The sequence below is a fragment of the Eretmochelys imbricata genome, chromosome 2 (genome assembly GCF_965152235.1).
Source record: "Eretmochelys imbricata isolate rEreImb1 chromosome 2, rEreImb1.hap1, whole genome shotgun sequence".
In the NCBI taxonomy this organism is placed as follows: Eukaryota; Metazoa; Chordata; order Testudines; family Cheloniidae; genus Eretmochelys; species Eretmochelys imbricata.
Genome location: NC_135573.1, coordinates 210962033 through 210975501, shown reverse-complemented (window position 1 = coordinate 210975501; position 13469 = coordinate 210962033). Strand labels below are relative to the sequence as shown.

General features: G+C 41.3%; 1 protein-coding gene across 1 annotated transcript in view; it reads left to right on the top strand.

Moving 5' to 3' along the window:
* The first annotated feature begins 11990 nt into the window (after window positions 1-11990).
* ABCB5 (ATP binding cassette subfamily B member 5) overlaps window positions 11991-13469 on the top strand; it is a 59917-nt gene continuing 58438 nt past the window's right edge. Inside the window, exon 1 of the mRNA XM_077809353.1 lies at window positions 11991-12061. Within this exon, the coding sequence (XP_077665479.1) occupies window positions 11991-12061 (71 nt within the window). The remainder of the gene's footprint in view (window positions 12062-13469) is intronic.

Here is a 13469-nt window from a genome sequence, read left to right as displayed (position 1 = left end):
GGTAGAGCCCCATGTCGTTCAAAAATGCAAAATAACACACGCAAAACAAAGGACATAAAACAAAAATCCCTGAAGCTGTGGGCTCTTGCAGCTCCTGTCCTGTGGGGTGGGGACCTGGCCCACCACTCTGGGTGTTGCTATAACCCTGTCTGCCTGGCCTCATCACTCAGGTTTGGCCTAGCCACCCCTACAACTCCATGCACCAAGTTGCAATGTCCAGAGCCGGGCCCAGACGCACAGGACAGGAACTGCAGAAGCCACAGCTATGGGGTGAGTATGGGAAGGGCTTGCTCTGTAAACCCTGATACCTCATCCCTACCCTCCTGGCACCCAACAGGACCTCCAGCTGTGAGGGGAAATGCAAAAAAAGAAAAGAAATTCCCAAAAGATAAAATGAAATATTACAAAAAATAACTTCACAGGGCTCTAGCTATCAGACATGCAGACCAGACTGAGCAGCTCTCCTTCCTGTAGTGTTGCAGGACTAAGAAGAGGTAGTGAGATTTCATTTTGAAGATTGTATTGCTTTCTGTACTTGAATATCAATTACTGTAGGCTATTTTACAGAGCCTACACTCTTTAGTGAAGCCTCAAGTAGCCACATTTTGGATTTTAACTAATGCTAGAAGCATGCTTTCCTTTGTAAGTCCAGGCAAATTAACTCAAGAGACTTAAAACAATAACTTTAAGCAATTTGCTTTTGATATTTTCTAAACTTATCCCTTTCATACAAAACCATTCCAATGGCGGGAACCACACTCTTACAATAGCCTTTAAGATAGGACCTCCGAAAGTCAGTTCTCCTTATTCTCTAGAAAAGTATTGCAAATGTATTAGATATACTAAAGAATGAGGATCCATCACACATGTAATGTAATACATTTGATGACTTGTAGTGTGTTATAATTGCTGCATATCAGTCCTAGTCTGACAATTGCTTGCAAAACTTTATTTTTGTTTCCAGTAGGTGCCTAGAAGATTAGTTGTATCAATTGATTAATCAACTGTTAATTGGTTAAGAGCACTAAGTGTCCTGATTTAAGACTTTTTTTTCCTGTCCAAGGTAAAAGATGACATGACCTAGTGTTAAAATTATTAAGATAACGCTCCCTGGACTCAGTCAAAGAGGAGTTAACCTAACTAGATTCCATTCCAATATTGGCTAAAACACTTATCAAATTGGCCAATCTAGTTTGTTTGGATTTCAGCTTTAAAAATCTAACTAGCATATTGGCAAATTCATGGGATCAACTTTAGGCACAAGTAGTGTCTAATCTGTAACTGAGTATTTCAGGGAAATCTCAGCTCAAGTTAAACTTTTGAGATTGTTGTTTTTTTTTAAAAAAAGTCTAATTTTAGCAGAATGGCAGTAGCTTGTTCTCAGCAATAATAATCGCCTCCAGAGTTTGCTATCCAAATATTGCAGCATCCTGTAAATATATAAGAACAAGTAAAAAGTTAAAAAGATTAGAAATTGAAACCAACAGCTACTGGTTTGCTTTCATTGTCCCAATATAAGGGGGTGAAGGGGTAGTAAGCAGAAGATATAAATGGTAAAAAAGTAAATTAGACTTTTAAAAAACTTTCACTTTCATAACACCTGCATTAATATATAATTTCAGCATGACTGTATTTCTTTAAACCAGACTTCAGAAAAGCATGTAAATTAGAAAATGAAATCAGACACCAAAAATATTTTGAAAACCTATAAACACAGGCTACTGGGAAATGGCTGTGTGAGGAGATCTCCGATGGGGGGATGGGGATGCAGATCAGGAGCATAGGAGAAAGAGTGCCTGTGGGACTGGACCTTAGATGTGACCACATCCCCTCTTCTATTAGCTGCTGCCAAGGGAGGAGAGGCTAAATGCACTTGTCAGCTGTGGCTAAGAAGCAGAGCCCCATCTGGATGCAGTACTCTAGAAGAGGAGGGTGATCTCTTTCCACAGAAATAAAGAAAATCCCACCCCTGAGTCATCGGCTCTTCTCAGAGGGAGGAAGAGAAGAAGATAGAGCTTGCTCAGCATGACCAATGAAGGTAAATTATTCACACTCTCTGTCGCTTTCTCATGCAGAGGCAAAGTCTGCAGCAGGTTAGCAAATCTTTAAGCTGCATGTTAAAGAAGCACGGTGTCAATTAGAGCTGGGTAAACGTTTTTTTTTTTTTTAGAACACTTTCACTAAATCTTAATAGCTTTGGGAATTAGCCCTGGCCTCATCCCTTTTTGCTCACTTTTCTGTGAACATTGGTGCAAATTAGTGGCTATTTGGTCATTCCTCAGTGTTAGTGTGCAGCTGGTTGGAAGACATTTTCTCAAAGCTTCACTTCAGTTTTTTACTATTTTTAATTTTCAAATGGTTTTTTTTTGACCATCTGTGGCAATGGTGACTATTCTTGTGCACATGCAAACAAGGGTCTTCACTATTCAAACCACAACAGTGCCTGGCTGTAAAGTTTGTCATTCGGCCAGAGACCAGATATGATACTGTGTGGCTTAGGTGACCAATTGCGTATCTCAAATAATGAATAGCAAAGAGCTGAAGACAGAGTTGAAGTGGATCAATTTTGAACAACCTATATATTAACATAAAGTGTTAGTCAAACAACTATGAGGAAAAAATAACTTCTATTAAAAAAAATCCACGTCTGTCTGCAGAGATGTCATTAACACCAGAAGATTGTCAATAATACTCTGCTTTGTCCAGCTCTGGGCTGAGGGAAGTGCCAATTTATGAGTCAATACCTACGAGAACTGTCTGAGCCTTAGTGAATCCCAGTGGCTAAGCTCAGTGCCTCTGACCTTCATGCCCGCATGAAGTGCTGGGGGCTTCTAATACCAACGTACTCCAAATGGTAGCTGATTCCTAACAAACTCTGTCAGAGCTGTCAGCAAAGCATTAGGAAGAAAAGAATATTGTCTAGCTAATGGCCTGAAGTATTGGGGGAGTGGACTGGAGGCTTTGAGTTGTAACCGTCGCCACTTCCTAACCTTTGTTTTATTTTCTCCTTAGAAAAATATTCACAAATAAAATTGTCCATCTCTTCCCTTTTGCCAGCTTCATTACTGTGGAACTTCACTGACTGCATTGAATTGTCACCATAATAAAGCTGCATCCTTCGGTTTGGCATTTCAGTGATAACAGATTGCCAAGGGTCTGGGGAATTTGTGGGTAGCAGCAAGTCTGAAGCTGACTTCCCAGCGGCTTCATAGAAAATAACTTCCTCCTTCTTTCCACCGATTCCTATTGAAATCCTTGTTGAAATCTGTGGGTGTGATAGATAGCGTCTCCGCTGTTTGCTGTCTTCATACCTCACGTGCTCTGGGACAACCTAAGGCTATTTGCAATCTGGGTTCTAGCAGAGAGAAGCCCTGAGGTTGCCAAGACTGCAAACATCCCTGATGGAATTTCACAAGGGCAGAAATCCTTCCCCAACTGTGTTTAGGGCCCACGACTCCATGGGAGCTGCTTCAGTTGCTGAGGGGAAGTGGGATCAAAAACAGAACTCCAAAACCTGCCCCTCTACCTGGTTTCTGATTGGCCTGCAAATGGGTGAGGGCAGGTGTCATGTGACCATGATAAAGAATTGCAGGAAGAGTCACTTTCTTCTTACAATGAGAGAGGAACTATATTAGAAATAAAAACAACACTGTCCTTGAAGTCGTTCAGTCTCCCACCGTGCTTAGAACCTTCCCCAGCCCTTTCCTGCCTTGCTTCCTGCTACAGTTTCAAAGAAACAGTACATGTACCCTCACAGTAGGGGAGAGCTGAAGGCAAGCAAAACTGCCAAAGTTGCCAACTGCAGTAAGGCCCAGCTCCTCAAAGTCATTTAAACACTCAGCTTCTACTGATTTCAATGGAAGTTAGGAGCCTAAATATTTTTGAGGATCTGGGCCTAAGTTTCTATAGCTACTCTCATGGCACAGTGAAGAAGTAGGTGACTCTTTCAAAACCTGTCACACATGTGTCTCTTTTCCTGGTGAAGCTGGCTGCAAGAGCATCCTATGGTGAGCCATAAAGCTGCACATGAGTCAGCAGGGGATAAAAGGCTGATGCCACAAGGTGACCAGTCGCTGAAGGGAGTGGTGTTGAAGCACGAGCAGAGATGAAGAGCTGAGCTCTCAGGGAAATGTTGGAGCACAACTCTAGGGGGAGGGAGGGTAATCACATTTTTATGCTTTGGAATACAGCTTCACCTGGTGTAGGGAACCTGCTATGGGATTGTGAGAGTCAATTTGGCCTTGGTGTTGTGAACAGGGTCAAATGCTAATGTAAGAAATGATCACAAGGGAAATGGGGATGGCCAGCCTCATGATGCTCCTCTCTCTTTCAAAATGTTCTGCAGAGATTGTCCTGAGGAGAAATTGCTTTGATAAGAATGTGACACGTGGTCCCATTTACTAATCAAACTGCCATAATATTTTTTTGGAAGTGCCCTTAATAAAAAGGCCATTCCATTATATGAATCTCTTCATCACTAGGTGATGGCAACTTTTTAGGATCCTAATTTGGGGAGAGAAATATGCACATATTTTCAGACAAGCATCTTTTTCCTATGAAAACTGTACATAAATTCAGAGTACAGCTTTTTTCCAGAGTCAGTATTTAGACACATTGTAGCCATCCTCTTCAAGTCTCTGTTAAATGGAAAATTGATTTGAATGATGCATACCCCCTCTATATTGGTTTTTTAGCATCCGTGAAATGTGTTTCCCATAAAAGAAATTCACTGTCCTAGAGATTAGGAACACTCAGAGTGAGGAAGACAGAAAAAGCTTTCATACAAACCCAGAGCCCCTGCTATCAAATCTTGGTGTTTTGCCAGATTGTCAATTAGACATTGTGGGGCCAAATATCTCAGTAGCAAACAGAAAAGCTAATGCTAACAGAGAAATCCTCTACGCATATTGATGGGAGAGGCTCAGTGTCTTGTAAAGCTTGATTCAAGTGTACTGGTCTTGTACGTGGTGTGAGAACTGCTTGAAAAGGCAAAACAATTACCTCAAGGAAAAGGGTAAAAAGGCAACAAATCTTTAATATATCTTAGTCTGTGTGTATCTATATGTGTGCCCATAATATGAAGGCACGGGTTACAGCACCATAGTTAAGGTTGAGCTAAGTTTTATACTTATTTAATTCTTGCTCTACATGTGAAGAAAACACTATCTTCCCCAAAACTACAGCACTTACTCTGAGTATACTATGAATTTTTATGAGAACTTACAAGTAAATCTATTAATCAATTTACATTTAAAAAGTTAAACAGGTCCTTTCAGATATTTAACATTTGGTATTAGACCTGTTTTGTCCCAAATGATCTCAGGTAAGGTATTATCTAGCTACATAAAAATTGGCAGGGGATGAACCTTGAACTGATCTGGTGCAAAGGGTAGGGTATTTTCTGAAGAGCCTTCAAGTGATTAATGATTACTTTTTCTCACTAATTTTCAGCACTGAAGTTTCTCCTTCAGCAGAGGATAAAGAATAATGTTCTCTTTTAGAGAAATTTGCCAAAAATTGCCCACTTTCAAAATGGCAGCCAGCTCTTATTGTTTTCAATGGGACTGAGATGACTGACTTTCTTTATTAAAGGTGGCCAATTCCTCCTTCCATCTGCTCCTTATGTTTCTTCTCTCTGCATCCTGAAAGCAAATGGATCACTGTATTCTAGGAATGCTGATGTCTCCACTCCTACTGGGAGCAATAGTAAACAGTGACCATCTTAACTGGGGAGACCTGTGGAGAATAATGCAAGAAATAACCATTAAACCAGTAACCTAAAATTTCTTTGCAAAACCTACTTAATGCACCATATCTAATCAACAGGAAGAATAGGTGTGGGACAGGGGAGAGGGTGGAGAGTTTGCATGATACTGTAATGGGGAATAGTGGAGGACTGAGGAAACTCTCCATGTGTGTAAAAAAAAAAAAAAAAAAGTAACACAGTTTTGTAAAGCAGTTTAATTGCTCTTCATATTGTGTCTGTGTGAAAAATCCCTCGTAACTGTGAATCTCTAGGTATTGCTGTTACAAATTAGTATTCCTGGAATGTATTATGAAATATCAAAAGTTCACAATGAGATTGACCGTTGAGCCTGATGTCTGCTTTATAGGCAATCACAATGACATGACTCATTAGGCTGACATAAGATTCTCTCTATTTATAATGTACTGGTTGATCCTAAAATAGACAGGTCTCAAGCATTTGTGGAGGTAACCCTGCTAGCTACCAGCACATCAGGTCAGTATGCTTGTTTTGTGTCGTTTGTGGGCTAAATTCATCCCTGGTACAGGTAAATTGACTGCAGCAGAATTTACAGCAGGGAAGAATTTGGCTTAGTAAGCTTAAAGAACATTAAATTAGGGACTTACAGCTTCTCTTTATTTTTACCTCCCTGGTGCAGACCTCAAATCTTGCTGATGTACAAAAGAGTTTAAGTACCAATTACTGTCTGTCAAATCATGCTGTGTATGATGTTAATTATAAATGTTACCCTTTCAGGTAGTGTTGATTCAGTGAAATAAGCTTAAAATGACCTGAAATGTGTGTGAGGCTGGAAGGTGCTTGAGTCAATTGTTCTCTAAATCACTTCAGCAATTCCTTCTCTTCCAAAATAATGTTATGTCATCTTCCTTTTTATGAAATCATTTTTTAAAAAGTATTAAAACTCAAGAGACAAGTTGAGTGAGGTAATATCTTATATTGGACCAATAATATCAAGGTCTCTAATATCCTGGAACCAATATGGCTACAACAATATTGCAAACAACATATTGACACTAACATATTTATTGAATATCCTGCTCATAAAGCAAGATTGTTCCTAAAACCTAGGGAGGTTGTGGAATCCCTGTCACTAGAGGTTTTTAAGAACAGGTTAGGCAAACACATGTGAGGGATGGTCTAGATATAGATGGTCCTGCCTCGGCATGGGGAGATTGATTAGATGACCTCTCGAGGTCCCTTTCAGCCTTACATTTCTATGATTCTACAATTTATGCTGGCCATTTTGGAAGGGGCACAATTTTATTGAAAGGTTTCAGAGTAACAGCCGTGTTAGTCTGTATTCGCAAAAAGAAAAGGAGTACTTGTGGCACCTTATAGACTAACCAATTTATTTGAGCATGAGCTTTTGTGAGCTACAGCTCACTTCATCGGATGCATACCGTGGAAACTGCAGAAGACATTATATACACACAGAGACCATGAAACAATACCTCCTCCCACCCCACTGTCCTGCTGGTAATAGCTTATCTAAAGTGATCATCAACTTGAGATGATCACTTTAGATAACTTGAAAGTCGGTGGGAGTTGTGTTTGTTCATGTCAATGAGAGCAGGATTGGGCCCTAAATGAAAAAAAATAAACAAATTCGGTATTTGCTTGTTAACCACAACACACAATTGTTTGTTATTAATAGATTTAGGAGTATGGGAATTGCCATGCTAGATATGGTCCAGCAAGTCCAATATCCTGGCTCTGACAGTGGCCAGTGTCAGATTCCATGAAGGTGTAAGAAACCCCATATTAGAAGATTCTTCGTAAACGTTATCATTCAGAGGCTGGCTTGTGTCCTAACATAAGAGAATCTGAGGCTGATTGAATGTGTATTGAAGTAAATGGAATGAGTCTCACTGATATTAATGGGCATTAGACTGGGGTCTATGTGTGGTCTAACTTTAAAAAAAAAACCGATCTAATGTAACTGTTGGTAATCTCACTATCCATATAAAGGTCTAATCATTTTTTTCAAGTCTAAGGTCTCGGTCAAAGTGATGTTTAATGACAATGAATTCCACAGATTAATTATGTTCAATTGAAATGAAGTATTTCAGTTTTTAAATTTGCTGCCTTACAACTTCATTGAATGTCCCCTGTTCTCATTTTATGAAAGAAGGTAAACAGGAGTATCAGATTTAACTTTTCTGTAACATTCATTATTTTGTATGTCTCTATCATGTCCCCTCTGATTGATCTCATTACCTGTCTCTATCACGTCCCCATTGACTGATCTCATTACCTGTCTCTGAACCCCATCTATTTCTATTTCGTCCTTATTTTAGATTTTTGGCTACATTTAAAGCCCCTTCAGATGGGAGAGAATAAGGAGCCCAATTGCTTAGCAGGGATTTCATGCACCATATTGTACTAGCATTGTATAGATGGCACTGAATTCCTATTGGCTACTAGGGTCGATTTATACTGCAGAAAACAACCCTGTGGCAGTGAGTCTCAGTTGATTCAGGCTGGTGCAATGGGGCTACAAATAGCAGTGTAGACTTCCCAGTTCCAGTTGGAGCTGGGGCTCTGAAACCTAGTAGGAGGAGGAAGGTGTCTCTGGCTCTGAGAGACACCCGCTTCACCCCAGCATCTGGGCTCCAGCCCAAGCAGGAATGTCTACACTGTTATTTGTAGCCCCATTGTGAGAGCCTGAGTCAGGTGGTCAAACTCGGAGTGTAGTGTAGTTGCAGTGTAGCTGTACCCTTAGGTTCTGAGAGGTCCTATATTTGAATGCTCAGGAGCTGTCATCAGGAAGATGAGCTCAGCTCTGAAACTTACTTTCTCCCTTAGTCCAAAAGAGCCTGAGTTTGTTAAATCAGGGCATGGCGCCATGCCTATCTGCTTACTTATGGTTTTGCCTAAAGTGTATTATTCCTGCTTTGATGGTGATTTCATTTTTCCTTAATTAACATTCTTTTTTACTAATTTTTTGTTGGATGCACTGAAAAATAGTAAAAAATAAAATAAAATGAAAAATGTAAAAGATTAACTGAAAATAATATTCTTGGAAGTATTGTATCAGAGCAGAGAAATAATAACAAGGAAAAAATAGAATCATACATTAAAGCAGTCCATGATAAAAGACAGGAAATTGGTTCTAATTTGGAACTAATATTTCTGTTGAAATGAGTTGCACCTGCTATTCACTGTTCATCGTCTGCACACCCTGGAGCTATTCCGGATGCTGCCCAGTAAAACCCTCTGAAGCTACATACTCCACTGCTGTATATGAGCTGATAGTGGGATTTCTTATTCTTTTAGCATATCAGTGCAAAATAATTGTTTCTGTTTATAAAGCATGCTGTGATTTTTTTTAAAAAAAAAGTATGTGGTATTGGATAACTTGTTTAATATTTTCCCTTGCTGAGCGAAGAATAAAGCAAGAGGCATCTCTAAAACAGGGTACCTGGTACCATGCTTCTAATTTCCTCTGCGTGGGCCTGTATAAAAAGAAATGGATCTCAAATTGACACAAATGACATACTGTACAGGCAGTTATACCGGACATAGTCCTAAAAAGACTTTGAAGCAATTTTTTATGCTACTAATAGGTGCCAGATTGATGGGCCTTTGTTTTTGTATTATGAGATTGAGAACTTATGTTTTCCCTATCCAGCTTCTCTATACCATTCATTATTCTACATACTTTTATCATAGCCTCTCTTATTTATCTCCTTTTTAAGTGAAAGAATACCAATCTTTTCAGTCCTCTTCATAAGTAAGCTTTTTTCCTAATAATTTGTCATCTTTCTCAGTGTGAACTTGGAAAAATGTCATAGAGCAAGTGTACTCCTTGCACTGTACTTGTGCCTGTGTCTGTAATATATGACATTTCTGAAGCTATTGTGTCTTCTATCAGACAAACTAATAGCTACTTCCTTTGATTCTCATAGCTAGTTATTTAATTGAAGGGAGCAATACAACTCATTCAATAGGGAAACCAGAAAAAAATGGTAATACTGGTGAAAACACATGTAACCATGCCTTTGTGGGTCACAACTGAGAATACCAAATTCAGGACAAACTGCTGAGAAATAGGGTGGACACACCCCAAAACTGAAGGTTATTCTCCCATGAGATATACCAAAATAGCATCAAAAGTAAACTTCTGTTTCACCACACTGGCGAACAAGAAGTCATAAAAGCAATTTCCTTCGGCATACGAGTCCTTCTATCACCACCAAGAACACTAGACTTAGAGATGAGTGGTTCTTTAAAACCAGTCTTCTCAAATAAAAGATTCTTCTGATCTCAAAGGACCACCCACACACCCAGGTCAATATACAACTCAGATCTTACCCAAAAATCACGCTAATCCTTTAGTATCTAAAATCTAAAGGTTTATTTATAAAAAGAAAGAAAGGTGAGAGTTAAAATTGGTTAAAGGAGTCAAATACATACAATAAATGCAAAGTTCTTGGTTAGGGTGACCAGGTGTCCGGTTTTTGACCAGAACACCCGGTTGAAAAGGGACCATGGCGGCTCCGGTCAGCACCACCAACAAGGCCATGAAAAGTCCGGTCAGCGGTGCTGCAGCACTCATGCAGGCTGGTCCCTACCTTTCCTGGGCCACCGTGCTGCGCCCTGGAAACTGCCAGCAGGTCTGGCTCCTAGGCATGGGGGACCACATGGCTCCACACACTGCCCTCGCCCTGAGCACCGGCTCCGCACTCCCATTGGCCGGAAACCAGGAGAGCTGGGACGCAGTGTCTACGGAGGGAGAGCAGAATGCCATGTAGCTTCCTCCCCAACACCATCTATGAACTGGACCTGCTGGCCACTTCCAGGGTGCAGCATGGAGCCAGGACAGGCAAGCAGCCTGCCTTAGCCCCACGGCACCACTGACCGGAAGCCACCAAGGTAAGCCCATGTCCCAACCCCAGCCCCAGCCATGAGTCCTCCCCCAAAACCTGGAGCCCCTCCTGCATCCCAAACCCCTCATCCCCTGCCCTACCCCAGAGCCTGCACCCTGAGCCCAGAGCCTTCATTCCTCCCACGCCCCAACCCACTGCCTCAACACATAGCCCCTCTCACATTTCGAATCCCTTGGCCTCAGCCTGGAGCCTCCTCCTGCACCCCAAACCCCTCATCCCCAGCCCAGAGCCCACACCCCCTCGCATGCCCCAACTCCCTGCCCCAGCCCAGGGCCCCCTCCCGCACCCTGAACCCCTCGTTTCTGGCCCCACCCTGGAGCCTGCACCCCCGTTTAGAGTACTTACTCCTTCCCATACCCCAACCCCCTGCCCCAGCACAGTGAAAGTGAGTGAGAGTGGGGGACAGCGAGCCACTGAGGGAGGGGGAATGTAGTGAGTGGGGGATGGGGCCTCGGGGAGGGGGCAGGGCTAGGGTGTTCAGTTTTGTGCCAATAGAAAGTTGGCAACCCTATTCTTGGTTCAGGCTTGTGGCAGTGATGGAATAAAATGCTGGCTTGGAAAGTCTCTGGTTGCTTCCAAATCATTGGAAGGACCTCAGTCCCTTGGTTAGAATGCTCCCATTAGTATAAGTTCATAGTCCAGAAGTCTGAGTAGGAAAGAGTAAAATGGAGGTGTTTCCAGGGCCTTTTATATCTTCTGCCGTGTGGAGAGAATCCCATTGTTCTTACTGTGGAAACTGGCAGCAACAAGATGGTGTTTGGAGTCACGTGGACAAGTTAAATGTCCATGCACGATTTCACCTAGTCACAGCAGGAAAGTCCATTAAGAGTAGATAGACATCTTCCATTGTAAGTTAAGTGTACTTTAATAGGCCAATCTACTTGAATAGTTCCTTCAAGATGTGCTGGCTAAATACCTTCTGGGTGTTACCCCAGGACCAAACATTTGAAATACAGGTATAGAGCCAATACTCATAACTTCAAATCCAAAATGATACATGCATACAAATAGCATAATCCTATTCAGCAAATCATAACCTTTCCATAGACATCTTACATGCCACATTTTGTACAAGATTTGTTGCAAATATATAACAGTGGTTGCAACAATGGTCAGATTTTAATCAGATAATGTCACAACATGTTAATCCTGTTTTTAATAATTTTTTTAAAAGGTTCAATGGACAAGCGAATAATATATCTAATATAAAGTTGTTATATTTGAGATTTCTCATTGGTGTCACCTAAACAAAGTGTGTCCTATATTGGATTTCATGATGAGTAATGATATTAACAGCACTGCATTTTATTTTAGAATAATCTATCCACATAATTATGGAAGACTTTGACATAGAAATCGCTGGACAGGCACCAAAGTATTCTACTAATGTGGTTGTAGATGACAGGTAAGTGTTTGGGTCTCACCTCTTGTCCGAGTTTGGCTTTGTATGTTGTTTAGGTTGATGTTTTTTTTCATTAGCTCAGTTGGACAAACTGTCTCAAACAACCTTAGTGTAGCTTTCAGAATGAAGCAGGTGTCGTAGCTGGTTTAAAGCCCGTTAAACTGATGAGTGAAGCAGTCACCCTTCATTCAGGGTAAGAAACAACAGTGGTCTAAAAAGATGGGCTCATGCTCCCCCAATGCCACTCAGGAATTTGAGCTATGTAGGCAGAATGCTAGACTGGGCATCCTTTGGCTAAGGGTGTGTGTGTATGAGAGAGAAGCCAGAGATACTATGTCTCTTGGTGGTAAGGGTTAAAACCTACACTCCTGAAAGACCTACCTAACTCCCAGTGCTAGGTTGACAGAAGAATTCTTCCATTGACCTAGCTACTGCTTCTCATGGAGGAGGTGGATTAACTTGAGTGCTGGGCAAACTCCTCTCATCACCATAATGAATGTCTACACTGAAGTGCTACAATGGCACAGCTGCAGTGCTGAAGCTGTACTGCTATAGCATTTTAAGTGTAGACATACTCAGAGACGAGCAGACAGAGACAGCGAGAGAAAGAGAGAGCTTGGACAAGCACAGGATATCCAGAGTGTGACCCAAGGAGAAGCCAAGAGCAGGGCCTTCTGGGTCTGGAGAAGCTGGCTAAAGAGGCTTGGGGCTGTAAGCAAACAACTAACTCCCATTGTTTGATTCCTCCGGTATTCAGGGAAAACAGGACATTCCTTGTAAATAAACAAACTTGCTTCAAAGAAAACATCTGATTCTATCGTCAATTTTCCCTCCTAATTGGAACAACTTGTAACACCCTGAATTTGGCTAAGCTTTCGGGTCAAGAAGGGTATTGCACATATAGATGCCAGCTAATAAGCCTTATTGTCTTCTCACAAAGGTTTTCTACTGGTGTAACTCCACTGACTTCAATGGAATTACTCCTGATTTACATCAGTTTAAGTGAGTCTGGGTTCAGGCTCACTGGCTTCAGAGTGGATTTCATCTTTAATTCTCAACGTTTTGTGTCATGTGCCCAGAAATGGGTTGAATTTCTTGTTCTTTACAAAAGTGTTTGTTTCTATTTTAAGTAAACTTGTGCTAATCTGAGCTCCCAGGGACTGCTGCTGTTGGAATGATTTTCCAAGTGTTCCACCTACACAGCCATTTTCTCTAATTTCTCGTCTCAGAGGAAGTGTGCAGGCTTTCTATTGATTTCTTAATAATGTATAAAAAGATATCCAATATGCTGCTCTGCTTTTGGCATGCACTCCAGTCTGGCAGCACATCTCAAGGGCTAGAATCACAAGATGGCTCACAGAGATGTAAATTACAGCTCCCTGTAGCTCCCTACTCCTGAAGGGGGTATTCA